This window comes from Wasmannia auropunctata, unplaced genomic scaffold (assembly GCF_000956235.1).
Source record: "Wasmannia auropunctata unplaced genomic scaffold, wasmannia.A_1.0 LD319912.1, whole genome shotgun sequence".
Lineage (NCBI taxonomy): Eukaryota > Metazoa > Arthropoda > Insecta > Hymenoptera > Formicidae > Wasmannia > Wasmannia auropunctata.
Window position 1 is genome coordinate 58439 of NW_012042978.1, and position 24029 is coordinate 82467.

Here is a 24029-nt window from a genome sequence, read left to right on the forward strand (position 1 = left end):
CCCCCCCCCCCCCCCGATCTTGCAGTTAGTAAGTTATGTATTTCTTCATAGATGTATCAAAATTCAAAAAAATATTTGATTTTCAATATAGTTTAGTATTACCTGTTGTTTTTTTTCGTCGCTGAACACGAATTCGAGGTCAGAAGTATACATTTCAAAATGACGGATCCGAAATATATTCTTAATATATTTCGGATCCGTAAATAATACATTAAAATTTTTTGGAAAATATGACAGATACAGAAAAATGTTTCAAATAAAAATTGTACGGTTCGGGGAGGTACATAAGAAAATATCCTTAATTTCATTTTACGTGGTGTTGTTAAGATTAGATCAAGATCACATCAATGTTTTTAAACGGAATTATAATATTTTTTTTACATAATACAATTTCTCTAATTATTCTGCATATAAAAGTATTAAGGTAAAGTTATCGAAAAATAAATTTTTTTATGAGATATTTTATACTTTATTATGCCATATTTCGATATATAATATGAAATATCTCGTAAACTATTGATTTCTTGATAATGATACCTAATATTTTTAGGTACAGAATAATAAAATGAATCAAAATTGGTGTAAAAAAAACACAGTTGCTTTAAAAATTCGTAAAAAATGCATAAACTTATTAATTTCAAAGTCGAGGGGCAACCTGAAGATATTAATCGATTTTGATGAAATTTTACCCAGACTATATTGAGGTTCATAGCTTTTGGGGAGTATTACTAATCGATTTAAAAAAAAATTTTTTTTCGGCCCACCCTAATATATGTATATGTATACATATAATAGGTGACACGTGATATTTATCGTGCGCATCGGTTCGGAAAGAATAAGACTAATGTTTAAGAATATTATACAAAGAGCAGCTTCTATAAATAAAAGACATCGCGTTTTATTATACTTTTTATTTATTTAATATAATATATGTATATTTATCTTTTATATTGTCCTGTTTTATACCGCAAGTAGATTGTTGAAATATATTGCTAGCTAATGTATATAATTATTAAAGCATTCCTAATGCTTTTTTTTATTGTCAGAATCGAATTTGCAGTTTTAATAAAATTATTTCACTTTGATACATTACGGTTTGAATAATGCACTTTTAAGAATATTGCATATGTGTCTATTTTAAAAATATCAAACTGAAAGTGTATGTCGTACACTTCAAAAATATTTTAAAAATATTTAATTGAAAATATATGTCGTACATCTTATTATAGATATGTAGCAAAGCCAAGATTAAGTCGCAACTATAATAATAGCTTCTGGTACTTAAAATAACAATGCGATACAAACATCTTACGATGTCTTTACGGCAGTGTTTTGTTTGTGGAATTTTAATTTTGTTTCCCTCTGTATTCATCGCGACTACTTATTCTAACAATTTCTCTTATTTTCTTATGTGCAGTATTATAGCGTAAACATCTGTTACTCTATACTATATATATATATACATTAAATATTGTTTCGTGTATATCATATTTTATAACACTTATGATACTCTAAGCACTTTTATTGCATAGGTATATATACTTTCCGCAATTACTATCTCGTATCTTACTTGTATCTTACAAAAGTTTCATCATCAGACAATTGATTTCCTTCTGATGTATTTCCCAATTTCTGTGATTTCCTTTACATATATACATATATATATGTGTGTGTGTGTGTGTGTGTGTGTGTGTGTGTGTGTGTGTACACGAGTCCTATATACAAATACGTACATGTATATGCGTTTTAGTCGCAAAGTGACACATAAAAAAATACTATTCTTTGATATTATTTGCTTATCGTACGTTAAATATGTATATCATAAATATTTTATGAAACATTTTTCATCCACAGTTACAAAATATGTTTAAATATTAAATAATTTTTTTGTGTATAAAATTCATTTTTATGACAATTTGTGTATGATAGATATTGATTCGCTATATAATTCTAATTTAATTTAATTTATGTTTTTTTTCCAATTTTGTATTAAGTTGAGTTCCCAGTTTTCTTGGTGCAATCATAAGAATCCAATCCAAATTACAACTGTCTGGATAGGTTTTATATTCTTTGTAAAAAATAATAAATAGATACTCGATAAGATGCACATTTTTTATTTACTTATGATAACAACATGTTTTTATAGCGCCGATAGCGCTCTGCTAAGACTATGTTTTTTGTATTTTATGTTACTTTTATTGCGTTTTAAGAATATTTTTGTTGTACATTTCAAGGTAACATTTTTCCATTATAGAAATGCGGACTTTGCCGGCTTTAAAGATAACGTGTTTATTTATCTTATTGATTTTCCAAGGATATCTTAACTAGTGGTTACACCTAGACCGGTTTTGATGTAGAGCATGCATTTCTCTTATGTGTGTGAAGCAAGATATATATTTATATATTAAAAATTGATGGATAATTTCATACGTGATAATTTTCCATTTAATTAAGCAGCATTTAGAAGCCTAACGGATTAATCCGAGCGGATGAATAACGAATTAATTAAATTATCATCAAATATAAATGTGTTCTTTTAAAGATACACACATATCACACACACATACACACACACACACACACACAGACAGAGGTTAATTGGATATTAAGAAATGATTTTAAGGGGTGATTCCTCACACAAGTTCAAGACGAAAATTTCATATGACAATACTTATATATGTATATCCGAAACGGCTTAGATTCAAAGATATAGGGTGTCAAAATTGAAGAAAAAATGTCGCTTTTTTCCAAAAATTTCGAAAATCACTGGTTATTTTGATGAAGCTTTATATAGGTATGTTTCAAGTTTTATTAAAATAATTCGAGTGATTTTCGATATTTTTGGAAAAAACAAAATTTTTCTACTTTGAAAGAAAAATCGTTTCTCCAAAAATTTCAAAAATCTCTCTGATTATTTTAATAAAACTTGAAACATACACAAAGCTTTATTAAAATAAATGGTTTTTGAAATTTTTTTAAAAGAGCGAAATTTTTTTCTTCAACTTGACATCCTATATCTTTGAAGTTAAGCTGTTTTGGACTGTGATCATATGAAGTTTTCGTCTTCTGAAAGTCATATTTTGTCTTAAATTTGTGAAGAATCACCCCGTGATAATCTTTTATATTACTTAGTATCCACTCTATACATATACATACCCTATATATATTGGAGATAGGATATTGAAGCATAATTTTTTCTATTTTATGGATATATTATGGTAAACTTGTTGTATATAATATTGTTAAATAATTATCTCGCAAAATATTTGCCACACGCCAATATATATGCGACTTTAAAATTCAATCCTCTTCATTCTTATACTATAACATGATGATATCACAATCTTACACTATATATTTCTTCATAAGATTAAAGACCTCGCACCAATGTTCACGCTGCTGTTCGCACTCGATCATTGAAGCAAGTTGCTCATTTGCTAGATCTGGATTCAACTTTGAATATAAAATGTAACGGAAGATCAGGGACAAAAAGATAACACACTGCGGGAATAGCGAGAAAGCCAGTGACGTTAAATACCAATTACAACATGAAATTATCTCTGGCGGCTAGTGTTACACAAATGGATCATATTTCGGTTGTATGAGACGGGTCAATATAATCAGACAGTACGGGCAGTCATTCATAACAGTCGTCATCGTCGCGCAATATAAGAACTCTGTCTTCGCTCGGGAGACACATCCAAATATTATCGGGCTTATTTCATCGGTCCTGCATTATATAGCTGTACACTCCTTGGTTTCTCTTCCGCGAAAAGATTCGGTTAGATAAGAAATGAATATAAACGTATCGTGATGAAATGTGTGCAACAGTCGCATGCATCCTGTCGCGTTCACGGAACCGAATGATATCGTTTGTAACTCCCCTCATATTACGTATACAATCAATCCTGCTGATAATACGAACGTATAAATCGCATAGCAACGAGAGAATTTGAACTTGCAATAATACAATAATTCTTCTTTGGTTGATACATGAAAATTATCCTTATCATGAAATATTATAATACTAGATATATAATAAAGCAGGATGAAATCATATATATATAGGTATATATAGGTATATATAAGTTGTATATAAAACTATATACAGTCGAATCTCGATAACTCGAATTTCAAGGGACCAGAAAAACTGTTCGAGTTATAGTTTTCAACTTATCGAAATTCGAGTAAAAGAAAGTTAACATGTGAAAATTCGACTTACGCAAGTTTTGTACGAAAGTTTATAATTTTCCGATTATAATGGTTTTTAGAGGAAAAAAATTAATATTTAATAGTGAATTATTTATTGCAAACATATGATAAATGTAACCATAGAACAAAATACCAGGCTATTACTCACGGTTACACGTAGCTACAATTACTTCAAATTATAGAGGTAACGACAATGAAAGTTCGACTTGTAGAGGTCTGGCTACTCTAAATTCGAATTACAGATGTAAATACATATAGTATATCTAAATGCCTGACAAATAATTCGAGTTAAGGTAGGTTTTATTTCGATTTATAGAGGTTTTCTACAGTGGAGCGGAAGGGGACGAAGAAAATTTTCGTCTTACAGAAGTTTTCGAGTTGTAGAGGTTCGAGTTATTGAGGTTCTACTGTATAATACTTATTTCATAAATACATTTGTTATTTCTATTAAGATTTCGATGATGTCAGCAAAGGTAAATTTTTATTAACGTGCACGCAAAAAAATGACCTAGTAATAGTAGCTTTTCAATATAGCTGAATCAAACTTAGCTATAAGAGCTACCGCTTTAGTGTCATTGCTAAGTTCTGTTTATTATAGATAAAAAATATTCACTATAACAAACAAATTTATTAACTGAAATTAAAAACATATATTAGTACAGACAGCTAAAAAGATGGCATGCGTACCTAAATGTCTTATCATGCACACATTTAGCACACAGTACTATTAAGTTTATAGCTATACGCGCGAAAATTTGATTTGTAATTGTTTTTGCAATATGGCACTGCCATATATGCACATCTACAGCGCATTTAGCATTTATATTTTGCAGTATATAAGCTATATACTGCAAATATTATTATTCTATTGCGAAGATAAAATAGCATAGTAGATTCGGCTAAATATCATTTGATTTTAGCAGCAAATCTTTTTTGCTGTAGTACCTACATTTTAATAATTAATAAATTGAACTTTGGCAGCAACGACATTAGCTGTCCCTATTTTAACGACACATCTTAGCTGCCATAGCTATATTTTTAGCTTTAGGCTAATCCTTTTTCTGCGTGTAAACTTGCTAGTATTTTAATGCTTTAATTTTTATTGTAGTTTAAAATTTGAAGTAAAGTTTTAGTAGTAATTTCTTTGTTTTTTTATAATTGAATTTAACTTATAAATAATTTAATTTTGGTCGGAACATTATACAAAATATTCATATGTATAGGTATATGCGGTCTTCTCACAAACTCAATTTCGTAGCATATTTTCGAAACAATATAAAATTCTTTAAAAAAATGTATTGCATGCATATATTATCATATTCATTTGTCAAACAAAATTACAGCGTTTAATTGTTCAATTTGTTAGTAATTTAAGTTACAAACAAAATGAAATATTAAATTTCAAAAGAGCTAAATGACACATCATCTGCTTTAGAGTACATGACTGCTTTAGAGTTAATAGCGGATAATTATAGATTGGACTGCTATATATTGCTGCGTCCTCCTTTTCGCATATAATAGTGCATCCCATGCAAAATGGCGTCGCACGGTGAAAGTTCGTGGTAAATGCTTGGAGAATGGAAACGAGAAGATTTTGGATAGCAGTTTTCTCTTCTTTCCCTCTTTGTTTCGTGCGCTCATGGTGCAATAAGATGAGGAGATAATGAAAGGAAAACTGTAATGCTTATCGGATCACTATAATATGCGACGTGATACAAAATTCCATTATGATAGAAATATGCCGACGAGCCAGAGTATTGGACTATAAGAAATTGTATCGTTCTCACAATAAAAAATTGTATTGTTTTACAATATCGAACATACGAACTCGCAAGAAGAAAAAACATTAACGGTGTTTATAATCTAACCAGCCTATAAATACTGTAAGGAGTACTGATTATACTAGTCAGCCAAGAAAAACGGTGAAATGTGAAAAAAGTGATACGTCTCTCTCAGTCTTGTTAGTCAAAAGTTTGGATTTTTATTTCACAAAAATAGGCATATAGCTTTTAATTAAGAAATTTTAATGAGAATTGTATGGAGCATCTATGCATGTGTAAAGAGAGTATATAAAAAGAGATACCTTGTCGCCCTAAGAATGATGATCCCTCGGCGTAAACTTTGTTGGATAGGGATATGTGGCCAGTGCTCTTTCAAGAAGTATTATAGTTCAATGGGCCACACACACAAAACGCACGTGCGCGCGAATTCAAAAGGCATGCTGCACCCCTTCTCCATATCGACGGGCTTCTCACATCCTTTTCCCCGGAACCCTTCCCCCGTCACGGCTCCTCCCATCCCTCTCTATTCTTCCTCTCTCGCTCTCGTCGTGTGCACACGCGCGCACAGCAGAACGTGGTTGGCCGGGTACACCTGGGCGCGTAAAAGGAGGGAACCAACGCCAGGCGTCCCGGCGGCGCGGCACTTGCATCGCGCCGTTGTCTATTCCGCTGGGTCGTACGGGTCGGGTTCTCAGGCGGTAGAGGGAGGAAAAGGGAGCTATCGACATTAACCTGGAGTGGGACAGTGATGGTGTTTAAGAGTGGACGAGTGTGAGGGCACAAAAGGCAAGGGGGCCATTTCCTTATTTTAAAAACGATCCGGGAGTCCCTAGTAGGCGGAGCCACAACGGCCAGATGCGCCACCATTGGCTACCGCAATGTCTAATATATCATAACGCAACTGTCGGAGAACTGTTGTCCGCGATTCCATTGGCTTTAGACTCCCATTTATCGGTTAATTCACTGTTAACCCTCTCCACAAATTCCCTTAGTTCACATATCCATGCATGCATACAGTCAATACGTGCTGCTCGCAATACCTTTTTCTCACGTTCGAATCTTTATTGATTTTCAGATGGCCTTCTCAATTTACTCATGTACACTAGGAATGAGATAAACAATTCTTTCCCGGCCTGGTATAGTCCCACAAAGGTAGACCAAATCTTGTCCATCCTCATCAAATATGCTCGTGACATAGATCCGAGAATTAAATACGATGGCCATTTGGACTCTGCTAAAATCTGCATGTATCAAGGTAAGACATTTCTTCAATATTTTTGTCAAGCTAAAGAAATAAAACACTTTTGAAAAACGAAGCACTATGTTAAAATTTTCCAATTAATTTCTCGAATCAATGATTTAGAAATATTTTTAAGAAAGCGATTTGAAAATATAGTTTGTTACACAAAAATAAATGATAAATATAGAAAAAATAATGATACATTAAGCGTATAAAATATTTAAATTTGAATATTTATAAATTTTTGTATTACTACAACATATACTAAACAAAATTTAAACTACAACATAAATTAAACAGAAAAGTATAGAACTAAGTATAACAGAAATAAGTATAGAATTATATGATGAATCCAATATTATAAAAATATTAACTAGAATTTTTCTTTCTCATAGCTTCAGTAATTCATCATTTGAAAATTATTCGCCAGGATATCGCGCAGAATGTAATTTTATCATTTAGAATTATATGTTTAATATATTTTCTATTTTTATTTAAATATTATTTATTTCCACCTTGAATTACATATGACCACTGAATTTTTGAAACTTAATATTGTGCTTCTGATCGAAGTTCATTATTTAACAAGATTCAATCAATTAGATTGATTACTTCTTGATGCTTATTTTGATTTACTTACATGGAGTAGCAACGAAAACACTCAAGTTACAGTGTTTAGTTGCATACAAATTTATGCATTCAAAAATTGATACGAATTTAATTGGAATCAGCGCATCAACGAGAAGATCTTAAATGCGGATGTCAGAATAATAAATCATATCGAAATTGTTCTATAAATACTAAAAGTCTATAAATAAATTTTAAAAATTTTATCATTTTTTATCTGTTATATTTAAAACATTGAAGCAATTTTTTTCAAATCAAGACAATTAATTTAAAAAATTATTTTATAATGATCATTTTATATATACGGAACTATATATAAAATAGAAAGGTTTGCAGAATGAATGTTATGGTAATCGACATTATAAAATACTTGATTAAATTTTGATTACAATTGATTATTATTAATATATAATCACGTGTTTTTTTTTCTTTCAAAAGCTTTATTCGCCAAGAGCTAATTTCGATATGATTAAAACTCTGTCTCCGCGTATGCTTGACATCCATGGAAAAATAAGCTCCTGCACACGGAATTATCTTTTCTGATACAAGCTAATGCCTTGATAAGTATTGCAAAACTATTTAATATTCTTTCAACACACGAAGACAACCTTGAAAAAGATACAAAAAAGATCGATGAAAAATCTTGGTGTTCTCACCTTGGAAGAAATTTTCGATCTCATCACTGAAGATATTGCAGTGTCACGGAAATCACGCAAATGCGTGAGAACCTGTTTGACGGCGGTGCGTTTAAATTTAAAGTGCAGTTCGCAACTGGTCCATGAATGCATGGTTATTGGTGATTTTCTGCACCTGAGAAGATCTCTTTTTTTTTCACCGAAAAAAAATTCATGTTTGGAAGAATAACTTTGGGAATAATTGATGATTTTATATAATCTGACAAAATAAGAAATAATATACTTGTGAAGATTACGTGCAGATAAGTAATAAATAAATGGATCAGCTAATTTAATTTCCACCATCTATTTCGTTAAAGCGTTTTACTGAAAAATTACATCGGCGAATTAAAAATATTTATTTCACCTGAGTGGTACACGAGTGGGGAGTTGCCAATAATACATTTCATACATATACGACTATATTAGAGAACTGGCCTGACGTACAGAAGTAACATATTCCCGTTGCCACTTAAAATACTCCGCAGTAAATATGCAGACCGTCGTGCCAAGCAGGAATCGTTGCTGGATATTTCTGCAATTATAATGTAGCCGTCATTACATACTCGTCCCAACTCTCCGACGGCTGCTAAATTTTACTATTGGATTACCGCCAGCGTAAACGAAAATGATCTTTGCCACTATAACGTTTGGTTTCGCTGCATCCAAGGTCGATATTGTATCTCGCTAATTTCCGTTTAATTTTAAAAAGGATGTACGCGTGTAAAGATGATCTCTATATATACAAATGGTCGTCTATAATACATTTAAAAAGGGAAAATCAATCGGAGTTTGTTAAACCACTTCAATACCCTGATAGGAATTTTTAAGATACTCAAGCTCGCGAGGAAAAAACGATACAGATCAATCGGTTTATTAAAGTATGCGCTGTAGATCCTGAAGAGAGTGCGAAGCGGCCCAGAGCGTCAAAGAAAGGTACGATGTTTTTTGCTAACTATGACCGTGGATAATCGATACTCGGACAGAACCTTCCTTCCTTCGTCTCGTAAATCGCCTCGGTTCCGGATCACTGACCATTCGCCCAGAACCGTTGCGAGATACTTTTATTTAACGATCGACGAACGCGATTTGCGCGGCAGCGTTAAATTTATAACATCACCATTGCAATACCGTGTCAAACTCAACAGCAACGCTGTTGACGATTGGTATCGTCATCGCGGATCTTGCAATCAAGCACGTGATGCGCGTATCTAATAAGCACACATGACACAGCCTCGTATAAATATCACTTCATATACGATGTATTATATTTTCACGTGAGGTTGAAGCCATTAGTTTTAATCTACGTGTTATATCATAGTTACATCACAGTTATATCATGATTATATTTTTTTAGTTGAGTAAGTTTATGTGTGTTAAAAATATAAAAAGTCTAAAAATTAAATGTTGAAATGTTTTTTTCCATTTGCGTCTGGATGTCTTGGAATTAATCTTTTTCAATTACGGATTTTCTTTTCAAATTCGAATTTGTACTTTTTATAAAGATTTGAAATTGTTCTCTATAACTTAAATAATTATTGTGTAGTTTTTGATTTTTTAATCGGTATAATTCAAACCTTCATACCGCTTTTATGTATTTCAAGATTTCCAATTACGAATTATGTATCTAGAGTTAAATTTATGAAGGTGAAACTCTTAGTAAGTAGTTGTGAAAGAAAAAGAAGACATGTAATGTGTTAAAGACATGTATGTGTTAAACAGCCAGTTGACTGTTGTTTGCTCTACCTAATCATTATAAATCGCTTAGGTTGCTTAGAAAGAATTTAATGCCATATAGAACATGCAATCTAATCATATCATGCACAACACTTTTTGCGAATGAGCAAAATTTTATTAAGTGGAAAATTTCAATTTCAATTTTCAGTCAAAACAAAATAAATGTTTGATTATCATTTATTGTCTTAATCTATTTAACAATAAGTCTTTGATTAACGAATTCATGCTTATAATTTTATTATCGTTGTTACAATACAGGATGCTATCTCAATTATGCTTGTTATATTTTTATTATTTTTTTGACATATTTCAAATAGTTACGTTTATCAGTACTATTAATGCTATTGTTATCACATCCGTATATATAATTTATGATTGAATTATCAAACTTGTTTTCTTTTACCGACTCGCTAATTAGTCGTCGCTCAATAAAGATTTCGTTGTCATTATATCGTTAATCCTGATCGCTTTCGTTTCGGAATAAACATCGCAAAGAGTCAATGCAATCTCGATCTTTGCCCGGTTGGACAGCTACATTTAAGTCGACGCGGAAAGCGACATTCCAACGACGGCGGTATGAGCAAGTGGACGATTAATGGCTATACGTCTCACTGAGCACATGGTTACACACTACTACCAATAGACACGTGAAAGATGAATTTATACGAGCATCAAAATATACTATATGTGACAAAATTCACGTAGAAACAATAATATATTAACATTGTACACTGTTAAATCTATAGTGTCAAACTGAACCTTATTTAAGTCGCCACTGCTCCTACTTAATAAATAGTTATTTTTAACCAAAACAATATAGTTATTTTTAAATAAAACAATGAAATTTAACCCAAATTTGGGTTAAATCTGAACTGTTTTAAATTATTTAACTCCATTGTTTTAGTACAAAAGACTATTTATTAAGTAAGAGCAGTATGGCAACTTAAATAAGATTCGGTTTGACACTACGGATTTAAAAGTGTATATTAGCATGTAAAGCGCTCGCGAGTCGTGAGTTAAAGAATAAAAGAAACTATCAAGGATTTGTAATGATATATATTTTAATTTAAATTAATGGATATAATTTTGAAACGTTCTAAAATATGATTTATTAATACGAAATACGTTTGACGATTGAGGATATCCTAATTAATACGATCGTATTGCAAAAGATACGCGCATGGGACTAATTTGACATATGACCAGTATGCACGCCCGTATCCGACAAGTCTAAACGCATCGGAATGACTCAGTTAAATAGCGGACGTCCACACCTCTGCGCACGTGTCAGAGATTAATGACGCTCCTCGTGGAGAAGTAATAATGCTTTGCCGTAAGAACAGTAACTGCGGCAGTGGTACAGCAGAAGTCTAGTGTAAATAATGAGTCAGCGGTACTAATGCGCGTATGATGCACATTAATTGCCTCCCATATATATCGGCGTATAGCCGCCACATAGTTAGCACAAGTGTAAAGTAAGCGTAAGTGTTATAACGACGCCACCTAATTGGATTGTTATATGCGTTTTCGGAATAATTTTCTGATGTTTAAAAAAAAGCTATTATATCACTGTAAACTTAATTTGTTCTTACAATTAAATAAAAGACGAAATACTTGATTGCTTATTTGCGAGATATAATTTGAATTGCAATGAAATTAGAAAATATTGCGTTTCTTAACGTGCAAATATATATATCTGTTTAAAATCGGACACGACATTCCTTCAACGCTCTCAAGTCCAGGTCACGAGATTAACAGCTCGTTTCTGCGACCGACATATTCTCGCGCAGTTACAGTGTAGCATAAATTGTGTCTATCTGTGATTTAATGCGTACGACAATCGCATGCCGACGTAATCATGTCGGGAAAAAATAGAAACGGTTGAAATCTCACGTTTAACGTGCCATTAATACAATTACGTAAAATTATATGAAGATAATAATTTGAAGTTTGCATACGGAAAGAACGATTTTGTTGAAAGGTTTAAAAATTTTGCTAAATACAGATCTAAAAATTAATTCTTATTGAATCGTCAAAAAATTTTGTTGAAACGTTAAAAATGATAAGCATTACTATAAAACATTTTGATGTTCTAGCAATTATTTTAATTATTGAACAAAAATCATTTTCAGATCTGGATCCAGCAAAATTGTTCTTTCCGTAACAAGATAAATATCGGTTCTTTGCTGCACAGCCGCGATTACCTACGTCGCGCAAAAAAGATGATAACGCGATCGCGATACCGCTGCTATATATATAGGAAAGTGCACGCGTGTTCGTCGCGCGCGCGTTTATGCAAGCATGCAAGTAGTGTCTCACGCGCTGCGTCGCGGAAATATATTTTCATACATCCCAGACGGATACTTTTGGCACGCTAGGCGGATACTTAGCGCTTACGATCGCTCCCAACTTGACGTGATTTAATCGAGAGGCACGCAACGCGTGCGCACCAACGTGATGCGTAAATATCTCGTGTTGATGTTGCTATAGTCGCCGCATCGCTGCTAATCTTCCCGTTCCGCATCTACCGTAGCGTATTCTAATACTGTTGCCGTATTGGCAAGCTATATTTTATCGTATTTTAAGTGGGACCCGATTATAACTGGGCCCACGTCGTTATAATTGAGCAGTTCAACATAAAATTCTCTGATTGATTGATCCAGTGAAAAAACTTCAATCGGTCACTGTGAGTGGCTGAGATCAATTAATTGTAACGCGGTCAAACGAGACGCTCCCAATTTTATACGTGCACGGAGAGAATTATACCTTTTAAAATGTACCTTGAAAATCATGTTAATCGTGGGACAACATATGGTATTTCCACAAGTTTTACTGTGCACTACAATAAATTTGTTGTAGTATATATTTAAAAAAAAAAGTGAAAATCACATAAAATTTGTCGAAATACTATGTTGTCCTATAGTTAACCTTTAAACCACCACGCCCAAAAAAATCACACTAACCACAATGTCGGTCTGACAGACCGCTATTATGCTTCCGCTAATTTTACAAGTTAATTATAATAAAAATGTATGTTTTCTGAATACTTGTTGATGAGGAAAGGGAAAACTATGTTTTAAAATGTGAGGGTTAACAAAAAAATCTCATATACAATAGAAATAAAATATATTTAAATGGTGACAAATAAGAAAATTGTTGATAAGTAACGTTTCAATAGCGGTGAGACCGATATAGTGGTTTAAAGGTTAACATGATTTTCAGGGTAAAATTTAAAATTAAATTCTCTCCGTGTGGTTTTACATAGAGAGAGGTTTTAACATCACGATTCTTATAGGTTTGGAAAAACGAAAAAAATCAGAAAAGTAGGAGACGTTAGTTTATGATAAGTAGGTACGGAAAAATAATAAGTAGAAATTTTTAAAAAATTTTTTGTCGCTTCTTTGGCAAAGAAAATAAATATCATTAAAGAATTCTCAACATTCGTGCGTTAATGTTGTTTTTGAGCAGAATCGATAAAATTCGTCGCGTTAAATGAACAAAATTCTCGCACGTTTTATTAAGAATATCGTTGGATAACACTACTGATGGTTAGTATACTACGAGGCTATTGCGTATCACACGCTGAATCTTGATCACTTGTGATGTGCTAGAATCAGTGGAGACACGATTGACCTTGTACAAGTGCACACTCTAGTAATCATGTACTGGATATCGTATGTATCGCTAAGTATACGCGCATGTGTCGCACATACCTACACATGTATGTATGCAGATACGTAATCATCAGGAGCGAAGTGGAAAAATTTGTATATTTTGTAACCCAAATGAAATGTTCGAATGAATGATATTGAATTTATTGGAATCATACAGGGTGTCCCGAAATTCGCGAATTAAACTATCACAGCAAGAAAGTCTTACGAAAAATTAAGTAAAAAAGTTATTTCTAAATTTTTAATTTAAGCAGTAGTATTTAAGATGTAAGAGTTTAAATTTAGCCAATTATAGATTATGATTAAACGGAAACATCTCCGTGAACGCGTCGTAGTGTTAGTGGTCGCGCACTTCACGCGAGTCTATAATTGGCTAAATTTAAATTATATTTCAAAAACTATTACTTAAAATAAAAATTTATAAATAACTTTTTTACTTAATTTTTCGAGGAATCTTCTTGCTATGATATTTTGATTCGCGAATTTCGAGACACCCTGTATATCAAAGACTGAATAATTTTGTTGTACGAATTCCTCACTAAAAGAAAATATTCTGTTCTTCAACGGTACCCTCTTGATTTCTAGAGAATTTTCTTCTGATATTCGGCCTCAAGAAAGTACTCTAAAATGTAAAGGAATATCGTATAATTCTTGATCATAGTGCATGCGTCCACATTTTTATAACTGAATATGTGTTTATAGAGGAATATGCTTTGTGTAAAATTTTTTGTAAAATTTTACATAGAGAAAATATTAAGAATTCCCAACTTACAAATAGAATTTTTTTTGAAAGGGGGGTGCTAATGTACATTTTTGCGATAAAATTATGTACCATATAGCACAGTCTAATGCATAAGCATTATACTAATTAAACAGTTTCAGCAATCGAGTTAGATCGCAGACAAAGGTTGCAATAATATGACGTAAGAACGAGTGATAACAGATGCATCGGCGGCGTGATGTTCTCTTCGAATGATAAATCAAAAGTCAGAAATTCACTTGAACGCGGAGGAAGATGGAGAGATTAATAGCCTTACAATTAGAGTTGTTTCACATCGAGCAAGTAGAAGACGATACAATATACGTTTATATGTTCAATCATAATTATATATTCAGGCAATGCGAAGACGCTGTCTATTCGCGAATAATAATTCCGCGCGATTAAATGTTGGATCGCTTCAATAATTGTTAAATTAACGACGAGTATTGTTTAAAAGTAAAGGACACCTGAGTGCGAATTCGCACCAAGCGTTTTTAAAATTTTATATCTTCTGAAAAGAAAAAGCACAATTAAAACAAAATGTGTGTTTCTCAGTGTAAAATTTTCTGACCAATCGATTGGTAATATTAAATTTTCGAAAAAAAAAAACGAAATTGTTTTCAAAACTTCGTGTTAAACAAAACCATTCAAAAGAGACTGTATAGCCTTTACAGATTAAAAATGAAATATCGCCGATCGAATACAGAAAGTGTATCTAATAAACGAGATCGTGGTGAACGTATTATCAGAACGTTATATCAGATATGTATATTATCTTGCTCTGATGAAAAATTAGAAAGGCACTTTTCGTAGACAGCAGACAGGTGAAAGATTCGAGCAGTGCGGTGTGGCATGACCTCATTCAGATCAAGTATTTGCTTGGAGAACATGCATGTGCACCGGTCCATTTAAAACTGACACTAGCAGTTCCTGTAACCAGTTAAGCGCCTTATAACCGACTCAAATATAATCTTTGAATGTGAAATTCATGTCGGCCTTCGAGAAAGTACGAGTGGCATTAAAGTGGACTGTGGAAATGCAAAAGAATAAAATACATCGCAAAACGCAGTCTACATTTTAGCTCGCCAGACCCGGAATTGTATTACAGCTGATCTATATCTTCTATAAAGATTTGAATTAATAGAAAAAATATGCGCGGAAAGAACGATTTTGTTGAAAGGTCTAAAAATTTTGCTAAAAACATCTGAAAATAATTTTTTATTAAATCATCAAAATAATTTGTTGGAATATTAAAACTGATATAAGCATTGCTATAAAACGTTTTGATATTTTAGCTATCATTTTGACTTTCGCGCAAAATTATTATGATTATTGAACAAAAATTATTTTCAGATCTGGATTCAGCAAAAGTGTTCTTTCCGTGTAAGATTTTAACTTATCGTTTCGATGTTACAAGTAAAATATTCCACGTCTAGAATTAATATTGAGAAAAAGCGGAGCTTCTCTCCGCCTGTCAACTCCTATGTACTCGATGACTGTGCAAACGAGGAGCACTCGGTCTTGCACAAATATGACAGTACTCGTATCTCATATTTCTAGGCAATATATACGACATACGGCTGCCACAAATACACACGTACCGCCAAGATCATTCGCATATGATATATGCGCTTCGTCCCGTAAAACATTAATAACGCATGAAAGCATCGCCTTTCCGACGACGAGCGTGATAATTATTGCCGTTGACTTGCGCGGAAAAAGCCGACATATTATAGTGTGATAATATTCTACGAGTATATATATTTTAAAATCGCTCGCATCGACGCGATCGTTCAAAAGCTGGTGAGTTTCGTTTCTTTCCGAGCGAATTGTACATACATACACGCCCTTTTGCGCACGCGAGAATAAAAAAAAAAACTGAGCACCGACCGAAAGTGCCGTGTCACGTGGAATAATGCACTGCCGCGAGCAATGACGACAATACCGGCCAATTAATTTGGGTAATTAGACTCTCGCGGTTCACTGTCGTTCTTTTTCGCAATCGATTCGCCGTCTATTGACATCAAATTGCACGACGGGAATAATATAAACAACGTAAAGCAAGAAGCAATGTTCGTGAAATGTTATATTAGTTGCATATACTATATTTATGAAAAAGTTACATTGTTTCTCCTCCTTACATTGTTTCAATATTGATTGATCATCACGTATACCGTGTATTAAACAGTATCTAATTATTTTTTTTAAGTCCGCGAAGAAGAATTTTATAAAAATCAACTTTATAAAATACTTTTTATATAAAAATTAAATTTATTATTTTACGAATGTTTGTTACAAGCTGCTCGCAATTTCTTCCTAATATGTACAATTTTCTATGACGGAGAAGATTAATATTATATCTGACGTACACCGCTTTGATCTCAATTTTTGTTGCACGAACAAGGAAAGCAATTCTATCCTTATTTTTATTTTAACGACACATTCGATCTGTCAATGATAAATCGTGCACGATGTCGGTACTCTAATTGGTGTTTATAATATCTTCCTGGAATGTGCGCAGTCACGCGAGATCGCTTGTTTCAAGTTCAAGCGATCGTTATTGCCTGCATTAATGAATTTCTATCACAAACGCATTATCCGTTGATGAGCACGAATGAGTGATGAGTCAATACAATTATACATTACATTATAAAACACAGTTTTATAACGACATTATTTATTTAATTGAATGATATAATCCGATCCAATGCGTGTATTATTTTGCTTTTTGTTGTTATCTATTATATATGCAAGAAGAATTTTATAAAAATTAACTTTATAAAATATTTTTTATATAAAAATTAAATTTATTATTTTACGAATGTTTGTTAGAAGTTGCTCGCAATTTCTTCTTAATATATACAATTTTCCATAACGGAGAAGATTAATATTATATCTGATATACATTGCTTCGATCTCAATTTTTATTGCACGAACAAGAAAAGCGATTCTATCCATATTTTTATTTTGACGACACATTCGATCTGTCAAAGGTAAATCGTGCACGATTAATTTTGCTAGCAATTGCCGTTATACAAAATTCACCCCAAAAAATGTTCTACTTATAAGTGGAAAATTTCTTTAAGCATTTTCTCTAAGCAAAAAAATTTTACATGAAGCATATTCCTCAGCTATAGCGCGTATTTATTTATAAAGAAGTAGACCATGCGCTACAATTAAGAATAAATTCTCATAGTAATTCGATATTCCTCTACATTTTAGAATATCTTCTTGATACGTATATAAGAGGAAATTATTTTAGCATCAAGAGGGTACCGCTAAAGAATAGAATTTTTTTTGGGGTGTTTTACAGCATAAATAATACGATTTTATGAATTTTTACATAGTCTATATATATGTATATTATTACGCGTGACATCATGGAAAAAGTATTCTAAATAAAATATATAATGTTTTTCTAGAATATTCTTTTTATAATATTATGTGTGAGCTCACACATAATAGATACGTATTTCTTTTTTTTTTTTTTAATTTGAATTGAAAGTAATTAGGCTCCTATGAATAAATCAAGAAATAATTTCTTTTTTTTAGTAATGAATACCAAGAATCCTGTCTAACTGTAACTTATTGCTAACTCGTGTGCACGAAATTTGCACGAACGGCATATTCACTGGCGTGCTGGTTATCACAGTGTGATCTGTGATCAATATCTGTATGTACCGGCCACCAGTCAATATAAACATATGTGTTTTTCTTGTCGATAGCCGCAATCAAGATTATTTTTCATCTTGCAAAAACGTTTTTTCCTCCTCCCTCAGCAAACTCAACGCACAGATCTGTAAAATGTGCTCGCAGTATCTTCAAGTCGTGCGCACGTAATATTTCTATTGAACGTGAGTTTCCGTTTCATAGTATAGTTCGAAAGTGCAAGGTTACCGCGTTAAATGCGTTCATGAACGAAGACCTTGACCATCACTGTCAGGCAGCAAAACGACACTCGCATCAAATAGTAATTATTACTCTTTACATTGCAATTGCACAGAAACACTTTGCACACATACAGCGAATAATGTTATACACTCACTTTATCGCGAGTTTGACGATGATTTTATGTTTTTCAGTGCCGGATTTACTGATCGAAAGCTATACTATTAGTCCTAAAAAATAATGTAATATTAAAATGTTTACATAAATTTACAAGTGCATTGATAATTAAATTAACCTTGAAATTAATTATTTGAAGTTATTAGAATTTTAATGGTAATACAATAACGAATTATTGACTTTTATATTAATTTCAGATTAGATCATCTTTCTAATTTTTAATTATTTTCGTATATAGAAAGATATATTCAAAGATATTTTCAAAGGTCAATTATACGTGACTTCTTATCAAATGACTGTCACAAATCAAGATGATTATCATGAATCAACAAAGTCAAGAAATTATGTACCCATATATGTCATTTGAAAATATCTTATGTAACATAATCGTCCGAAGAAAATTGTCATTATATGTAGAATTGAACGCTACAAATTGGACGATGGTCTCCTGCTTATAAACTTTTCGCGATCGATCGTCTTTATACATATAATTTCTGCAAATACATGGTAGAAAAGTTTATTTATCATTTGTATTAAGACGGAAATGCATTGTAACGATAAAAGTGACTGTTGAGAAACTAATATTTGTTTTTATCTAGAATTGTGTCGTCGGTTTATGATTAACTATAATAGCCGAACGATAATAGTCGTGCAATTTGAAAACAGGAAAGATAGTCGAACTTTTCAGCAACTTTTATCAACTATGACTCATTATTCATATAATATGTATTAAAGTTTTTCATTAATTCTTGATACTGTGATTTGTCTGTTCGATAAATAATATAGCATGATACGTTCATTAATATATCGTATCGTTAACTTTAATTTGGTGTGTATTTTTACTTTTAAAATTAAGTAAAAATTTACATTTAAACTTGAGTATATCTGAAGGCTATTTAAAGTTCGCGCTTGGAAAATAAAATTTGTAAATAATATTCTTTCTTTGTACGCTGTTACGGTTATATTTTATACATAGTTGCGATGTGCTTTTAATATAGGTATTCAAAATTAAAATATAAGGAATACAAGAATAAATTCTTATTTATTTTGACGAGATGAAAAAATTTAAAGATATAAAGTTTTTGATAATAAAAAAATTTTTGTAAAGGATAAGCGATATCAAGTTTATCGAAGAATTTGCGATTAACAGAAAATAGTGTAAATAGGTACTAAAATATTACAGGGAGATGCGAGAATCTAGAGAAAGCTAATTTGACGTTTGAAAAGAACTTCAAGACGGTGCGAAGGCTTAGCAAAGCGGGTCGGGCGAATTTCCATCAGCGAATTAATGCCGACATTTTAATGCGTCTCCACTAATTCCTTCCGAACAGCCGCGCGTCCCTCGCGTTTCTCAGATTCTCATTCGCGATCTGTTACACTCGCGGATGTGTCTTCGTTTTCTTAGTCTGTCTAGCAACAAGCGGGACGCGGTCATGGACGAAATTAGACGGACGGCGGTGACTTATTCGGCCAACTGTATTCTCGCATCCGGATTTCCTTCGGTATCGCTTATAATGATTTACTTGACATGAGCGGCATTTGTAGCTTTTGCATACTGTTATAAACGGCCGCGTGATGATCTCACATGAAGACGGAGATATATAGTTACACTGAAAATTGCAGCGTAGTGGACGACAGTCCCCATTCCTCTTGATATTTAAAATCCGTTTGAAAATACTGAATAAAATTAGCTGGCAATAAATTATATCGGGTTAACGTTAATTTTGAATAAAAAGGATCGTTTTATTAATGTATATACCCGATTCTTAAAGCTCTTTGTTAGAATATTAAAAGTAAAGATATTTTTTACCTATAATATATACGATCTATATTCTATAATCTTTATAAGTGCTATATATTGAAAAGGATTAGATTTTCTTATGTAAAATATCAATAAAATAAAATTAAAAATTTATTTCGATTGAAAAACCATTATCTTTCGAATTTTTGTAAAAAATACTCGAAAACACTTGCGAAATTACCTTATTTGCCATCCTATCCGGTTGTGGATATTTCCATTTTGTAAAAAATTAAACGAGTTTATATGTTTGTTACTTTTATATGCAGAGAGAAAAAGAGATAGGAATAGAACAAAAGATTTCTAAGGAAAGGAAGGAGAAAAAATGAAAGAAATGAGAGGCAAATGTAGATGCAAACAAGCAGCGAACGAGAGAGAGTGAGAAAGATAAAGAGAACGCGTATTATAGATATCTATTATACCGCAGATACAAATTCCTATTAGCTTGATAATTCGATGTTGTGAGGTGCGAATAATTGTAGAAATAAACAGAAAAAGTTCGAAATTATATATGATGACATCCCATTCTTGATGCAATCGATCCTAAAAAGATGAGCTCGCATTATACGCATTAGAGTATATACAAAAATATATGCGATTATTGAAAAACCGTTAGAGCCGATATCACTTTTTCCTCGTGCCATGTTTCTAACTGGATCAAAATCGATACGGTTGTTTTCGAATACCGGGACACGTATACCGTTAATGTAATTCCCCTTTTATCTTAGAATGTACAAAAATTACAACAGCCGTTTCAATACTTTTTTCCGGTATCTCGATAACGTGACAGCACAAGCTGTGTGATTATCACATGTCCCTGAACGAAGAGCTCGAGAAGTAAGGCAAGTCAGAGGAAGGAAAAGCTTCGTGTAAATTCTGCGACTTATATTATTTCGCAAAATATAACAAGCGATCTATTCACTCCATCAGTCTATTGATTTTGTCGAATGATAAATGTTATTTTTAAAATATCGAGAAAAAGTTAGTTTTGAAAATATTATGTTAAGTCATGTATAAGATCTTCCTCAAATTATATTATATATATTGCATTATACTGCATAATATTATAGTTAATTTCTATATTAAATTAATTTATCCCCATTGGGATTCTATTCAAGTATATACGTACATCGTAAGAAATACAGTTTTACATGGAATTTAAAATTTGCCACAGAATAATTTCACGTCTTACTGATCATACGGTATAGTGGTACGTACGGAGAAAGCGGAAAGGGGAAAGAGAGAGAGAGAGAGAGAGAGAATTTGCGTGTTGATTACAAAAGTTTTATTTTGTCTGTGGACATTTCCTTTGTTAATAAAAAGATTTACGCACACGGAAAAAACGATTTTGTTGAAAGACCTAAACATTTTGCTAAAAACAGATCTGAAAATAATTTTTTATTGAATCATCAAAATAATTTGTTATAATGTTAAAACTGATAAGTATTGCTATAAAACGTTTTGATATTCTAGCAAACATTTTGACTTTCGCACAAAATAATTTTGACTATTGAACAAAAATTATTTTCAGATCTGGATTCATCAAAATTGTTCTTTCCGTGCATTTAGTGCGATGCAGACAGGAATTTTTATTTTTCCAAGAAAACATATTTGTAATGAAAAATAAAATTATTCCGTTTTATTTACCAATCATATAGGAATTTCCAGTAAGTGCATTAATTCGCTCCCGTTGGTCATTAGTCAGTTTATCAAACACGTGCAACACGATTACGAATGCAAATCGCGCGGTAATATATGTACGTATTCACAATGAAATTCACAGGAAATTTTTTTTAAGCGGCACACAATAAAATAAGCGTGCGGCAGGCACGTAACAAAAGAAATCCGCTGACTTCTACATCGATACACTGACGTGACGTGAGTATAGCGTGAGTATAGGCGTTAGGTTGCGGATTCATACGGCCCTGAATTGCATGTCTCTCTGCGTGCAAGTGAGATTTCGCGGGGTATACGGAAAGAGAGGAGCCGCGCGCGAGTCGGCAAAGAGATCTGGACGCGGGGGCTCAGAGCGGCAAGGAGGAATGACGGCAAAGAGGAAAAGAGGGACTTGGGAGGCCGAGAGAGAGAGAGAGAGAGAGAGAGAGAGAGAAGCCGGAGGCTGACGAGGAGAAGAACGGAGAGGACCCGCGGGTTCGGGTTCGGGGTACAGGAAGGAGTGGGACGAGGTGAACGTGAGAAGCCGAACGGAAGCAAAACAAGAGGGAAGATTGCGATTGCAGTCTCTGCACGGACGAGTTAATATGTGTAACTTAGACACGGTACCAGCGCGAGAGGAGGAAGTATTGCCTTTTTATTTAAGAACGAACGCGGTGGGAGCCGTGGCGTGCAGAAAAGGGGGAGAGGGAAGAGGCTGCGCGAACGAGAGGATGAGGTCGAGCGTCGGCTGCGGGCAATCCGGTCGAGAAAATTGGCAATGCATGCCGTAAGCTTGCATAACCGCAAGCTGGACGCAGAAAGAGAGAGAGAGAGAGAGAGAGAGAGAGAGAGAGAGAGACATAGAGGAAGGGGGAGAAGGGGGACACGATAGAGGCAGGATGAGACATTGGTCTGCGGACTGCGTTGCACTTGCAACACGACAAAGGAGGAGAAGATGAAGAAGTGGAGGAGGAGAAGGTGATGGTATGACACGTGCACTCACACTAGCGCGCGTGCGCGCGCGCGCGTCCGACACGCGGTGCAATGAGAAGCGATAGGTGCGAGGCGTGACTCGGTTTTCCTTGACATTAGCGGCTACAATGTGGGTAACGTTCGCGGGCGGCATAAGCGCGCCGCGCTTATCTTATCACAGAATGTAGAATGCGAGCGATCGCTCGCCCGGACGACTCACGATGCCACGTACGTATGTACGAATTGCGCGAAGCGCGTTCGCGGTCATATTCTGCAGCGGAATGAATTCGAATTTGAAAACGTACATACTTAGACGCAATACGATGCGAATTCCTTTTTTCGTTTAGTCCAATTGAAATTACTCCTATAATGTGTGTTGCGCGCACAAATTAATTATCTCTGTCGTGCGTCTCGAGCTGGATCCAGTTTTACCGAACGGGAAACGATCGCGCGCGCGCACATGACGACGCACACACAAAGTGCAAGGACGATACTATGCGGCAACGTGTAAAGCTTTTTTTAGACAGTTATACTCTCGAAGCTGCAACGTATTTATATACGAGGCCTTCTTTTCTTTTCAATTGTATCTCTCTACAAATGCAAAGTTTGTCCCCCTGATCTCGTTTCTTTTTTGTGTAAGAACCTGATACCGTTGTAATTTTAATATAACGTCTCTTTGTAATTAAGTTCCAAATATAATTTCTGTTTAATTCACGTGCGTTTAAAATTTATATATATACACATATATATATATATATATATATAGATATGTATGTATATATAAAACATGTATCAAAGTGCTTGTATAACAATAATAAGACGCGTATGTTCGTTCC

At 33.3% G+C, this 24029-nt stretch overlaps 1 protein-coding gene across 1 annotated transcript in view; it reads left to right on the forward strand.

Annotated features, from left to right (window-relative positions):
* Positions 1 to 24029, forward strand: part of LOC105460542 (doublesex- and mab-3-related transcription factor 1B-like) — a 64543-nt gene that overhangs the window by 18348 nt on the left and 22166 nt on the right. The window contains exon 4 of the mRNA XM_011706995.1: positions 7069 to 7248. Within this exon, the coding sequence (XP_011705297.1) occupies positions 7069 to 7248 (180 nt within the window). The remainder of the gene's footprint in view (positions 1 to 7068; positions 7249 to 24029) is intronic.